Consider the following 14,377-nt stretch of genomic DNA (forward strand, 5'->3'; position numbering starts at 1 on the left):
TGTGTGTGTGTGTGAGAGTGGTATGCTTGGATCCTTTCTTTTTGTTTTTCACATATCTATTAGCAGTTTTTGATTTGTAGTCACCATCAGGTTTATACATAACATCCTGTGCATATAGCAGCCTGCATTAGGTTGATTGTTGCTTAAATTTGAACCCGTTCTAGAAGCACGAAATCTTTACTGCCCACCATGTTTTATGAATGTGATGTCGTACTTTATATCCTTTTGTGAATCCCTTGACCGACCTATTTTATAGACATATTTGATTTTCCTGCTTTTGTGCTTTAACCTCCATACTGGTTTTATGAGTGATTAATCTACTACTTTTATTGTGTCTGTATGCATCTGTGAAGTTTTTTCCTTTGTTAATTTTCTTACTCCTGATTGTGGTTTTTAACATTCCAGAGAATTCCCTTTAACACTTTTTATATGGCTGGTTCGGGGGGGATAAGCTTCTTTACCTTTTATTTGTCTGGGAAATTCTTTATCTTCTTTTTATCTCTTCTGAATGATAATCTTGCTGGATAGAATATTTTTGGCTGTTGATTTTTTCCTTTTAGAACTTTGAATATATCATGCCATTCTCTTCTGGCCTGCAGAGTTTCTGCTGAAAAATCAGCTGATAGCCTTATGGGGGTTTCTCTTGTGTGTAACTGTTTTCTCTTATTGCTTTCAAAATTCTTTTCTCTCTCTCCTCCTTGAAGGATTCCTGTAATGCAAATGTTATTATGCTTGATGGTGTTGCTGAGTTCTCTCATCTATTCTCATTTTTTACTCACTTTTCTTTTGCTTTTCTGCCTGGTTGCCTCCAGTACTCTGTCTTCTAGCTCGTTGCTCTATTCTTCTGCTTCCTCTACTCTGCTATTTATTCCATCTAGTGTGTTTCTACTTTCAGTTATTGAGTTCTTCTCCAATGAGTTCATTTTTATATTTTCTCTTTGTTTTTTTTTTTTAGGTCTCACCGAGTCCTCCATTATGTTCTTTTTTTTTTTTTTAAAGATTTTATTTATTTATTTGACAGACAGAGATCACAAGTAGGCAGAGAAGCAGGCAGAGAGAGAGAAGGAAGCAGGTTCCCTGCCGAGCAGAGAGCCTGATGTGAGGCTCGATCCCAGGACCCTGGATCATGACCTGAGCCAAAGGCAGAGGCTTTAACCCACTGAGCCGCCCAGGCGCCCCCTCCACTATGTTCTTAAGTCTGGTGAAAATCTTCATGATCATTACTTTGAATTCTGTAGCAGGCATATTACTTATCTTCATTTCATTGAACTCTCTTGCTCTGAATTTACCGTTTTTTCATCTGGGACGTACTCCTCTGTTTCATTTTGTCTCAATTGCCAGGTCTGTTTTCCTTTGTCAGGGAAGTCAGGTGTGTCTCCTCATCTTGAAAGCAGTGGCCTTCCGAAGAGGCCTGTGTTCGAGGTGCTGGACAGTGCCCCCTGCTCACCAGACTGTGCACTCCAGCCGTCTCCTACGGGTATTGCTTGCGTCCTGATGTTGTACTTGAGCTGCATGTGCCTTCCAGTCACCTACAGTGACCGTCTTTGCCTGTTGGGGGGCAGGGCTGTGTCCCTCCGCTGGAAGGGGCCAGTCTTAGATGCCCTGAGTCAAACCTGATGCCTCCTCTTAGCCATGTGCTGGGCTGTAGTCACACCGGACTACACTGCTATCCTTGCCCCGGCCCCCAAGGGGCTTCCACTGGAGCTGGGCCAGCAGTCGGTCCAGATAGCTGAGCTGACCCTGCTTTGACTCTGGAGGTTGCCGTAGCTGAATACCAGGGCTCTCTCTTTCTGCTGCCCTCACAAGGCTTTTGTTGCTGGGTGGGCCCACTGCTGGGGCGGCCGCTGACCTGGTGTGCGTGGTGCTCTTCCCCTCTCTCCTTGGCAGGAGTCCCTTTGTCCTTTGTCCCTTTGGCGTGGTGCTGGTCCCTATGGGCTTGCTTGTGGAAGGAGATGAGGGAGGCAGTGCTCTGGTGGACTCCGGTCAGGTGGGCTGTTGGATGGGGCGGATCCACGGGATAACGTCGTGGCAGGGCCTTGGGTGTTAGACCCGGACGGGAACTGGAGCCACCTCGGCGGGCTGCCTGCAGAGTGGGGCAGGTTGGGTGGAACGAGTCTGGGGGAGAACAGGGGTGGGGTGTGGTGGACTGTCAGCACGCGAGGCAGCCTGTGGAGATGCTGGTTCCTCTAGGTGTCCAGGCATCTGGACCAGGGCCAGGGAGAGGAACGGTGCCTGCCAGTTCTTGAGTTCTTGAAGAATTCTCCCGAAGGCCTCTGTCCCTCCTGGGCCCGATCTGTGGTTAGTAAATGAGTACCCTGAGGAGGTTTCCGCACCGCTATCTTGAGCTATGTCTCAGTGGGGTGTTTGCTTGGCTGTCCTTCCGGGCACAGGGACTGCTTGTAGTGCCCGCAGGCTCTCCCAGCGGTAAGCTGAGTTTTAAAGTGCCTCGAGTTAAGCCCCACTGATTGTAAAAACTCACAAAGCCCAGCCCCACTGATTTTCGAAGCCTAGTGTTATGGGCCTCATCTTCCCAGTGCAGGCTCCCCCACGTCAGGGCTGGCTGGTGTGGGGTCTGTTTCTCTCCCTTCTCCACACGCGTGGTCTCCCTCCTGTTCGTGGTTAGTCTCACGGTGCTATTTTGGTTCCGGGGTGGGTCTCTGTCCTTCCTCCTACTGATCTACAGTCAGCTGTGGAGAGCCTGTTCTGCTGGTCTTAGGGGTTCGTTCTGGGTGAGTCACCCTGATGCGGCTGTCACCTGGGTGTGTTCACAGTTGGAACCGCTCTACTCTGCCGTCCTTCCCTGGAAGGGGAAAGAAATCCCCTTCTCGGTATTTATTTGAACGAACTGAAAGCAGGCACTCAAACAGGTAATTTACACATAAATGTTTATGACAGCATATTCACAATAGCCAGGAGGTGGACACGACTTAAATATTTATTGACGGTTGAATCGGTAAAGGAGACCTGTTCTAGCCATACAGTAGAACAGAACTCAGCCGTAACGGAATTCTGACATGCCACAATGTAGATGGACCTTGAGTGCATTGTGCTAAAAAACGAATGCTTCCAGAAGAAACTTAAATCTTTTGGACCTTGGGGTAGGGAAAGTTTTCATAGACAGCAGTCAAAAATCACTGATTAGAGTGATTCACGTGAAAACTAAAATTTTCTCCTGTGGTATACTATTAAGGGTGTGAAGGTGAGCCACAGATTCAGGGTAAATATTTTCAAAACCTACACCTAGAAACAACTTGTACCTGTAATGTGTAAAGAACTACTGTGAGTCAGCCCTGACAAGGCAGTTCAAAGGCTGGACGGAACTTGAACAGTCACTCGACAACAGAAGGCGCACTTGAGTCCAGCAGGCCCACGGCGGGAGCTTGGCCTCAGCCGTCAGGTGAATGCAAACCGGCATCCCCCGTCGGAGTCCCCTTCCTACCCATGATGGCGTCTGCCATGGAAAGCCCAAGTGTACCAGGTGTTGGTAAGGAGTCTCCTGCACGGACGGAGATGGGAACTACCGTAACCACTGGCGAGCGGTTTGGTGATTTCTTTAAAATTAAAACGTGCACTTGCCGAAAGCCGGGCAGTGACATCTCTGTAGACAGGTAGCGAGGAGCAATGACAACGCCCTGTAAGCACGTGCGTGTGTCTTCGCTGCAGGTGTTTTGTGATGGCCCGGAACGGCGTGTAATGCAAACATCTGCCAAGCGGACACGTATGAACGAGTTACGATACATTCATAGGTTGCATTAGGTCTCGTCGGTCAAACCCGACGGCCTGCTGAGACATGCAGCCGCGTGGGCGAATGCATCCAGCACAACCGCAATCACATCGAATCTGTAGGTCATCTGACGTCTGCGACTGTGTGTGTGTGAGGGCCAAGAGCCGAGGACAGCTGTCAGAACACCCGATGGCGGCGCTTACACGGGGTTGGTGCACTGGCCGGACACACGGGAACGTGGGTTGATGGGCGTGTGCTGTGTGTCGGCAGGGGCGGTGGTCCTGTGGGCCCATCTCCACGTGCTGAAACTTGTAGTCGTGCTGAAGGCCTGAGCAGTTCGCCACACGGACGTTTCACACTCTTCTGACCTATAAATCAGGGCTGACCTGCTTCATAGCTCTTCTGTTCACGGGGTCTTTTCACACGCCCTCCAAGAGGAGGTGCGGGCTGCAGGGGCCAGGGGCAGGGTGGCCTTGGTTCGGAGACGCTGGCCCGGGGGAGATTTCCTTGGAATCCCCAGGGCGTGGCATGTTTGGCGGTGGAGGGTGTGGACCCTGGAGGGCGTCACAGCTGGGCTCACACCCTTCAGTGCCACGGGCCATGCGAATGTCTGGGACAGCCTCACGCCTGCACTTCCTCGTCCAGGAAGTACGGGGGCGGCGGGGAGCCCTTCGGTGGCCTCGTGGGGCCGAGTGCGTGGGGCCCAAGCGCCTGACTTGGGCCTCCTTGCCGGCTCCCGGCTGCCGCTCGCTATCCTGCAGCCTTCGTCACAGCAGCCAGGAGACCCCTCCACAGACTCAGACTGTGGCCTCCCTGTCAGACGCGACGCGGGAGCCAGGCTGCCTGGCCCCCTCAGAAGCCCTCGTCCTGGTGCGTCCGTCCCTAGGCGGTGTCCTCTCTTCCGCTGACTCACCTTCCACACCCGGAGCCGCACTTCCTGTGCCCAGGGAGCACATTGACAGCCTGTTCATTCGTACTGGGCACATCTCACACCGACCAGGCTCTCCCTGGCCTCCCCACGCAGTAGGCCTTGTGCCCCAGATGACTGCCTTTTGGGTGTCCCTTAGCCGTTAGGAAGTCAGCTGCGTGACACACGGCGCCTGCCCGCCCGGTCCTCCCTGTGCCTTGCCCCGAGGGCGCTTACAGGGGCGGCGTTCAGGAAGGATTTGTGGGGAGTCCAGTGGGTTCATATACTCAAAAGGCCAAACACAGCGACCGGCCCCTGAGAGCCTGGTGACATCCGTGGACATCGTTGCTGCAGCCCGTGAGGCGGCCCCACGGCTGAACGTGGATGGGATCCCGAGGTTGGACGGGGGTGGCCTCCGAGGAGATTCCCACAGGCCAGCTAAGGGAGGAAAAGTCAGACGGCACTTTGCGGCCAGTATGTGACTCTTTGTACGAGCTCTAGGGTAAAAAAATGGGATAATTGAAAGTCTGAATGAATCTGGTTGTCATTTCTGCAGCTTTCGGGGCTTTTACGCTTCTTTTCCTTCCTTCCCCACCCATGTGTCCTGACAGTTTCCGCAGGAGGATCGGCTGTTTCACAGGACCAGACCGGAGGGGGAGAAATGGCCTGGGCCTGTCAGGATGTCTCTGAACAAGGGGCTGACTGAGCTGTCCTTGTCTTTCAGACGTCCACACAGAGGCCGTGCAGGCGGCGCTGGCCAAGCACAAGGAGAGGAAGATGGCGGTACCCATGCCTTCCAAGCGCAGGTCCTTGGTGGTGCAGACCTCGATGGACGCCTACACGCCCCCAGGTGAGCGGCGGGCCCGCTGTCTGCTTCCCGACACCACGTGTGGGCCTCGGATTCGTTCCCCTCGCTGGGCCGGTCCTGGGCGCTGTAGCTGTGGGACAGAGGGCACTCTGACTCAGACGTCGTGAGCCGGAAGGCCGGCGTGTACACCCTCAGCCCGGCTTGGAGGGAAGAGGAACGTGAGGGCCGTGTCTATGCCATCTGCATGTGAGTCTTTTCGTGGAGGTTCGTAAGTGATACGTAGCCTGTTGACGTTGTAGGACGAAGGGGAGTTTGTGCCTCTGCAGGTGTAACTGAGGTTGGGCTTCTCGTCTGCCTCGATCGGTCCGTACGTATTCCCGGTTCCCTCGCGTACAAATACGTCATGGCGTTGTACCGAGAAACCAAAGGGAGTGGAAAACGTGTGCATCTACCTCAGCCTGGGGTCCTCACCGTTTCCCTGCTGTGCAGGTGGTCCTTTGGTCTCTGGACGGTGCCATGTCTGTCCCAGCTGCTCACTTCATTCATTCATTCATTCATTTTTTTATTATTTTTTCAGCGTAACAGTACTCATTGTTTTTGCACCACACCCAGTGCTCCATGCCAATACGTGCCCTCCCTTTACCCACCACCTGGTTCCCCCAACCTCCTACCCCCCGCCCCTTCAAAACCCTCAGGTTGTTTTTCAGAGTCCATAGTCTCTCATGGTTCATCTCCCCTTCCAGTTTCCCTCAACTCCCTCTCCTCTCCATCTCCCCATGTCCTCCATGTCATTTGTTATGCTCCACAAATAAGTGAAACCATATGATAATTGACTCTCTCTGCTTGACTTATTTCACTCAGCATAATCTCTTCCAGTCCCGTCTATGTTGGTACAAAAGTTGGGTATTCATCCTTTCTGATGGAGGCATAATACTCCATCGTGTATATGGACCACATCTTCCTTATCCATTCGTCCGTTGAAGGGCATCTTGGTTCTTTCCACAGTTTGGCGACCATAGCCATTGCTGCTATAAGCATTGGGGTACAGATGGCCCTTCTTTTCACTACATCTGTATCTTTGGGGTAAATACCCAGCAGTGCAATTGCAGGGTCATAGGGAAGCTCTATTCTTAATTTCTTGAGGAGTCTCCACACTGTTTTCCAAAGTGGCTGCACCAACGTGCATTCCCACCAACAGTGTAAGAGGGTTCCCCTTTCTCCACATCCTCTCCAACACACGTTGTTTCCTGTCTTGCTAATTTTGGCCATTCTAACTGGTGTCAGGTAGTATCTCAATGTAATTTGATTTGAATCTTCCTGATGGCTAGTGATGATGAACATTTTTTCATGTGTCTGATAGCCATTTGTATGTCTTCGTTGGAGAAGTGTCTGTTCATATCTTCTGCCCATTTTTTGATATGATTATCTGTTTTGTGTGTGTTGAGTTTGAGGAGTTCTTTATAGATCCTGGATATCAACCTTTTGTCTGTACTGTCATTTGCAAATATCTTCTCCCATTCCGTGGGTTGCCTTTTTGTTTTGTGGACTGTTTCCTTTGCTGTGCAGAAGCTTTTGATCTTGATGAAGTCCCAAAGTTCATTTTCGCTTTTGTTTCCTTTGCCTTTGGAAACATATCTTGAAAGAAGTTGCTGTGGCTGATATCGAAGAGGTTACTGCCTATGTTCTCCTCTAGGATTCTGATGGATTCCTGCCTCACGTTGAGGTCTTTTATCCATTTCGAGTTTATCTTTGTGTACGGTGTAAGAGAATGGTCGAGTTTCATTCTTCTACATATCGCTGTCCAGTTTTCCCAGCACCATTTATTGAAGAGACTGTCTTTTTTCCACTGTATATTTTTTCCTGTTTTGTCGAAGATTATTTGACCATAGAGTTGAGCGTCCATATCTGGGCTCTCTACTCTGTTCCACTGGTCTATGTGTCTGTTTTTATGCCAGTACCACGCTGTCTTAGTGATCACAGCTTTGTAGTAAATCTTGAAATCAGGTAGCGTGATCCAGCCGCTCACTTTTGCTGTGGTTGTGCGACAGCAGCCACAGGCAACATGTCTGTGAGTGGCTGTGGCTGTGTGCCGATAAAACTTTATTCACAAAGACCGGCAGAGGGCCAGTTGGGGCCACAGGCCTGCTGACGACCCCAGTGTAAATGGTTGATAATTACCCAGGTTCTCTGCTTCACTTTACCTAAATCATTGCAGTCTTCGTTTGATGATCTTCAAAACCGAAGCATGAAGTTGTATTATCCAGTACCTTTAGAAAACGTGCAGAACTGAGCCCAATGTATTTGGTGTTTTTCTGTGAGTCGGGTTCCAATGTTATTCGTGGCGCTGTTGCCACTCTGCCTTCCTGCAGACCTAAGTCGCCTTGCACGGTAAGAACAGAAGAGTGTATACGGCACTTTTTGGAGTATTTTGACGTTGAGTCCTGAGTGTTCGCAGGCAGTGAGAGTAGCAGAAGCACTTCAGCTCCAAGAGGCACACAAGACAGTGACTCAGCGTTTCCGCTCCCTGTGATCCGTGTGGTCACTGTGTCAGCGTTCGAAATCGGCGCAGACTGTCCACTGTGATCCCCACACTGCGCTTTGCGTCACCAGACTCAACCGGTTTTATACCCGGAAGATTGCACCACTCAGTCCCTGTCACCTTTCTGTCCCTCCCGCCCACTTCCCCTCGGTATCCACCAGTTTGGTCTCCATATTTGAGCCCCTTTCTGGTTTTTGTTCATTTGTTTTTTCTAGATTCCATACGTGAGTGAAAACATATTTGTCCTTCTCTGACTTACTTCACTCCGCATAATGCCCTCAGGGTCTCTCCAGGTCATAGCATGTGGCTGAGTAACATGCCATTGTGAACCTGCACCCCTCGTCTTCATCCAGTCCTCCGCCCGTGGACACTTGGGCGGTTTCCATGTCTTGCTTATGGTAAATAATGCTATAGAAGACACAGGGGAGCTTACGTCTTTTTGAGTTAGTGTTTTCATTTTCTTCTGATGAATACCCAGAAGCAGAATTGCTGGGTCACAGGATAGCTCTGTTTTTAACTTTCTGAGGAACCTCCGTACTGTTTTCCAGAAGCGATACACCGTTTGCCTTCCCCCCAACAGTGCAAGAAGATTTCCCCTTTCCCTGTCTCCTTCCCGACCCTTGTTGTTGTCTTTTTGATACCAGTCATTTGACAGATGTGGGAGTGATGCGTGATTTGATTGTATTTGCCTGAGGATGAGTGACGTTGCGCGTCTCCTCTCGTGTCTGTTGGCTGTCTGGATGTCTTCTCTGGAAAAGGTCTGTTGAGGTCCTCTGCCCACTTTTTACTCAGATCGTTTGGATTTTTTTTTTTTTTGCGGGGGGGAAGGGGTCTTGAGTTGTAGGAGTTCTTGTATATTCTGGAATTAACCCCGTATCAGATATGTGATTTGCAAATACCTTCTTCCGCTCAGTAGGTGGGTGCCCTTTTTGCTTTGGTGATGGTCTCTCCCATTGTGCAGAGCTTTTCAGTTTGAGAGTCGTCACTACTCACTTGTGCTCTTGTTTCTCCCGTGGGAGGAGAGAGACCCAAAAAACATTGCTAAGGCCCATGTCCAAGAGTTTGCTGGCTGTTGTTTTAGGAGTGTTACGGTTTTCAGTGTCACACGTAGATCTCTAATCCATTTTGAGTGTGTTTTCGTGTGTGGTGTAAGAAAGTGGTCGGGCTCACTGTTCTGCGTGTGGCTGTCCCATGTTCCCAGCACCACTTTTCTCCATTGCATCATCCTGCCTCGTTTGTCATAGATTCACGGACCGTATCAACAGGGGTTTATGTCTGGACTCTCTATTCTATTAATGTGGTGACGAGTTTGATTTTGTTTACGTTTTTGTAACAAACAGAATGGATTTCCAAGGGTAACAAGCCCACTTAACCAGGTGTTTAGAACTAGACAGCATTCACGGAGATGGGCATGGTTCTGAGCTACTTTTTTATGAAAAATGGTGAGTTTAAACTGCAAGGAGCAATGGGGTGATTCATACGTGTTTTTCACACGTTGAGTCCATCCTCAGAAATGTTATCTTGTCATACACGATGAAAGACAAAACTTTAGAAAACCAAATATCATACAGATATCTTTGCAAAATATAAAAGAACATTATTGGAAATGTTATTTTTGATGAAATTTTTGCTTTTAATTTTTTGACTACCCCTTTCTTGTACACCTTGTAATACCTTCCATGAATCGTCCCATGAGAGTCCTAGTGAGAACATCCCGTGGGATAGTTTTGTACAATCAAATGCCAGCACCATCAGCGCAACAGTCTTTATTCGCAGCCTGTTTTGTGCGTGGCAGTCGTCTACATGTTCATAGCCGTACGTGAGCAAAACCTTAGGGCTCAGCTCCGTCTCTCTCATGTCTTCCTTGGCTGCAGGTAAACGCTGGTGAGAGCCCATCTTGTGTCCGCGGCTCTTCAGAGCATGTTCCTGAAGATTACGTTTTCTGTGTGGAAGGACTGGTCACTGATCACTGTTGTGGTCTCTAGAAAAGATCTAATTAGGATCATTACACTGCCAGTCTGTTATAGGAGAACCTTTCCTTTGTTTTTTACACAAAAATGTAACAAGAATTTGCCAGCGCTTCTGCTTCTCCCCATAGAGAAATAAGCGGTACTAGACCGCCGCGGCTGCCGTAAGCAGCGGTAAAGCTGCCACAGATGAGCCGGGCAGCGGTTGCAGGCCCTGGGCCTCCCGCCGTGAAAGGCCATCCCGAGAGCAGGACAGCTTGGGAGCGGAGCCCGCCGTTCCCGCTGTTCTGCCTGGAGAAAATGTTCAGACCATGGCCCAGGGAGCGAGATCTGAGTGAGACTGTCCATTCTGCGTCCTTAAAGAGGCAGAGGTCTGGGTTCGGGCAGGGGAAGGGACTAGAGTTTTCCACAGATCCACACTGGCAAAGCATAACTACAACTCTGCTCAGCGTCAAGATGATCAACCAGTAATTGACCTGCTTGCTGAAATAACAATCACGAGGCTTTAGAGGAAGGTTATGGACTCCAGAGTCTCAACGTGGCATCCACAATGTCTGCTAGTCTGTAAACAGTCACCACATATGAAGAGATATAGGAAATGTAATCTGAGGCCACAAAAAAAGCAGTCGGAATAAAAAGAACATAAGATGGCCTCCATTGTGCTCTTGGTTACCACTAAGACATGTAGCTGGCCTCAACTGTATTTGCTGTAAATGTGAAATTTACACCAGATTTTGAATAGTTAATACTAAGAAAAAAATCACTGGAAGGTATTTAGTTAATTTTTGCATTTATTATTTATTGAAATACTCTTTTGAATATTTTGAGTTAAATAATACATTCTTAAAATTAATTGTATCTATTCATGGACTTCTTAATGTGGTTACTGTAAGGTTTGAAACTATGTTATAAGACTCATATTTCGTAGGTGTTTGAAATAACAGAAGATAGAGTTTTTAAATCGGTGATTATAAATATTCAATCAAATAAAAATAGATTAAGAACTAAAGGAAAATACTGTCTTAATATGTGAGCTGAGCAGAGAAAGGATATTTCACTCAGGTGAATTTAACTGGATTGGTATAACATCAGATTGGAGAAGGAAGATGAAGGAGTGTGTACACTTGAAGAGAGATGAAGAGAAATTAACAAACTGAAGAACAGGGAGACAATTAAACAAGTTAACAGAAGAACCTAAGTACCTGTGGTACAATGTTAACCTACTTTTAACTGGAATCCAAGAACGAAAAAACAGTGAGGACAGGACAGAAAAGCTATTGGAAGAAATAAGAGTCAAGAACTTCTCCGATTGGTATAAAATGCCACCTTATAGATCCCAGAGGTTCAGTGAATCCAAAGGAGGATAAGTATAAAAAGAGTCATACCTAAGTTCATAATAGTCAGAGTGCTGAAATCGAAAGATTAAGGGGAAATCTCGGACGTAATCAGAGGAAAACATTATGTACAAGAGAACATCGTGTGAATGATGAATGACTGCTATGAAGACACCACAGAAACCAGAAGGCAATAGAAGGACATATTTAAAGTCCTAAAGGGAAAAAAACAAAAACAAAACTGTCAACTCCTATCCAGAGAAAATACCCTTAATCAACAAGGATGAAATGAAGATGAAATGAGATACATGAAAACAGAGAATTTGGGGTCAGCAGAGATGCACGGCAAACAGGTTAATGGATGTCATTTAGGCTGATGGGAAATGATATTAGACAAAAAAATGTGATCTAGAAAAATGAAAAAAGAGCACTGGAAACAGTAAGTAGTTGGGTAGAAGTGGAATACTATGTTTTCCTATTGTAATTTGCTTTAAAACACCTGTACAGAAGACAAAGATGGGTGCATGGAATTATACTGTTGCATGGTTATTACTTTTGTGAAGAGGAAGCATAAAGTGAACAGTAGAAAATGAGTAGCGTCAGGCGTGTTATGAGTAGAGGTTCACAGAGAAAGTTTATAGTGTCAGATCTGAAGAGCAAATAGAGTATTGACCCCATATGGGTCTTTTAATGATGCATACTGTTAGCCCTGCATCAATCGCTAAAAAATAAGTAGTTTAGGTAAGAACTTAATAGAAGACATAAAATGAATATGGTTAATTGAAGAAGGAACGGATGAATCACTGAACAGTACATCAAAAACTAATGATGTATTATATCTTGGCTAATGGAACATAATAAAAAAAAGAAGACAGGAAAAATCAACAGATGGAAAAAATAGGAGAAACGAATGGAACACAAATAGCAAAATGTTAGATTTAAGCCCACTTACCTCGGTCATTACAATAATTGTAAATGGACCAAACACTGAATTAAAAGACTGAAATTGTCAGACTGGATTAAAAAAGAAAGAAAAGAAGATACATCTCTATGCCATCTGTAGGAGACACAGCCATACATTTTTTTAAGTAAACTCTTCCTCCAGTGTGGGGCTCGAACCACAACCCCAAGGTGAAGAGTTGCACACTCTACCAACTGAGCCAAACAGGACACGCTTAAATAAGAGTATAATTAAGAATATAAGCTTGAAAAAATATGCAGTGCAAACATTAAATGTAAAGCAAACAAATATTTCTTAATATCAGACAAATAGCAAGATAAAAGTAGCACGAGGTATGAAGAGGGATCTTGCACAATGGAAAGTGAACAGTTTATCAGAAAGACACAATAATGAATATATACCCAAAAGAGCCATTATAATTTATAAAGGAGAAACTGGCCTAATGAGGGAAAAATAGAAAAATCAAGAATAATAATTGGAGATTTAAAAAATACCTTCCTTAAATAATGAGTTGTCAGAACAACAGCATCGTCCGACCTGACGTAGTTGATGTTCACAGAATATTAGACTCGACTGCTGTAGAACACACCTTCATCTGTAGTACTGTTCTTGAGGAATACTTTACATTCCACAAAACCAAGCTGTTAGAAGTGGGTAACTCAAGGGTTTTTAATAATTGTGTGGATTATGCAGCCGTTGCCGCAGTCTAGTTTTAGGACATGTCCATCTCCCCAAAAGTTTCCTCGTGCCCATTTCCAATTAACTCCCATTCTCTCATTGAGCCATAAGCCATAAGTGACCATAGCCACTGGTCTATTTACAGGCCTCCATAGATAGTCTGGACATTTTTTAAAGAAAATGACGAAATACGTTGTTCTGCATCTTGCTTCTTCAGCATAATATGTCCGAGCGTCCTCCTGTGGTCCCCTTGGTTCATCCCTGCTTGTTGCCGAGTCACTACCTGTCAGGTGCGCCACCGTTGCACTATCCCCTCCTGGTTGGCAGGTCTGGAGCTTGTTTCCAGTTTGGGGCCATTATGAGTGAGACTGCCGTCCGCGTGCGCGTACCTGTGTCTGTGTACTCGTATGTCCTTCCTCTGGAGCAGATTCCTAGGAGCTGAATTAATGAGTCTTATGGTTAGTTGATGCTTCACTTTCAGCAAACTGCCAAATTGTTTCCATGCGGCTGCCACCGTTTTCCTTGCCCACTAGTAATAGGTGAGGAGTCCAGCTTCTCAACATCCTCACCAACACGTCGTATTATCTGTACCTTTATTGTAGCTGTTCCAGTGGGTATCAGTGTTACCTCATTGTGGTTTTAACTTGCATTTTTGAATAGGCCTGTTTGCTCTCTTATATATTCATTGGTTAAGTGCCCACACGTTTTCCCATTTTTAAAATGAATTGTCTGCCTTCTCACTAAGTAGGCGTCCTTTATATAATGTGACTACAAGTCCTTTGCCAGATACACAATTTGCAAACGATGTGTGCCTTCCCTTAATAGTGTCTGTTATCTGTATAAAGATATTTATCTTATATTCTCTGACCTTGCTAAACATTTGTTAATTCAAGAATTGTTTAGTGTGTTCCTTGGGATTTCCTACATAGAGGATCCTTTTATCTGTGACTAAAGACAGATCTAATGTTTCCATTCCAATTGGGATGCCTTTAAGTTTGTCTTTTTGCTGTATTTCACTGGCTGGAGCTTTACAAATAATGTTGGATAAAAGTGGTAGGAGGAGCTATCCTTACCTGAGTCTTGATCCTTGGGGAAACACGTTCAGCCTGAATGTTAATTACAGTGTTAGCTATGTGTTTTCATGGATACCCTATTAGATTGAGGAAGTTCTTTTCTTTCTTTCTTTTTTTTTTTTTAAGATTTTATTTATTTGACAGAGATCACAAGTAGGCAGAGAGGCAGGCAGAGAGAGAGGAGGAAGCAGGCTCCCCGCTGAGCTGAGAGCCTGATGCAGGGCTCAATCCCAGGACCCCGAGATCATGACCTGAGCCGAAGGCAGAGGCTTTAACCCACTGAGCCACCCAGGCGCCCCGAGGAAGTTCCTTTCTCTGCCTGCATTCTTGAGAGGTTTTATTATGAGTTAGGGTTAGATTTTGTGAAACACTTTTTCTGTGATTTT

The 14,377-nt window shown here is 46.6% G+C and overlaps 1 protein-coding gene across 3 annotated transcripts in view; it reads left to right on the forward strand.

Annotated features, from left to right (window-relative positions):
* The window catches only part of DIP2C (disco interacting protein 2 homolog C), a 372,928-nt gene that overhangs the window by 210,820 nt on the left and 147,731 nt on the right, over nt 1-14,377 (forward strand). For all 3 annotated transcript variants that reach the window (XM_046011076.1, XM_046011077.1, XM_046011078.1), the window contains one exon: nt 5,356-5,481. In XM_046011076.1, the coding sequence (XP_045867032.1) occupies nt 5,356-5,481 (126 nt within the window). The remainder of the gene's footprint in view (nt 1-5,355; nt 5,482-14,377) is intronic.

This window comes from Meles meles, chromosome 7, assembly GCF_922984935.1.
Source record: "Meles meles chromosome 7, mMelMel3.1 paternal haplotype, whole genome shotgun sequence".
Taxonomy (NCBI): domain Eukaryota; kingdom Metazoa; phylum Chordata; class Mammalia; order Carnivora; family Mustelidae; genus Meles; species Meles meles.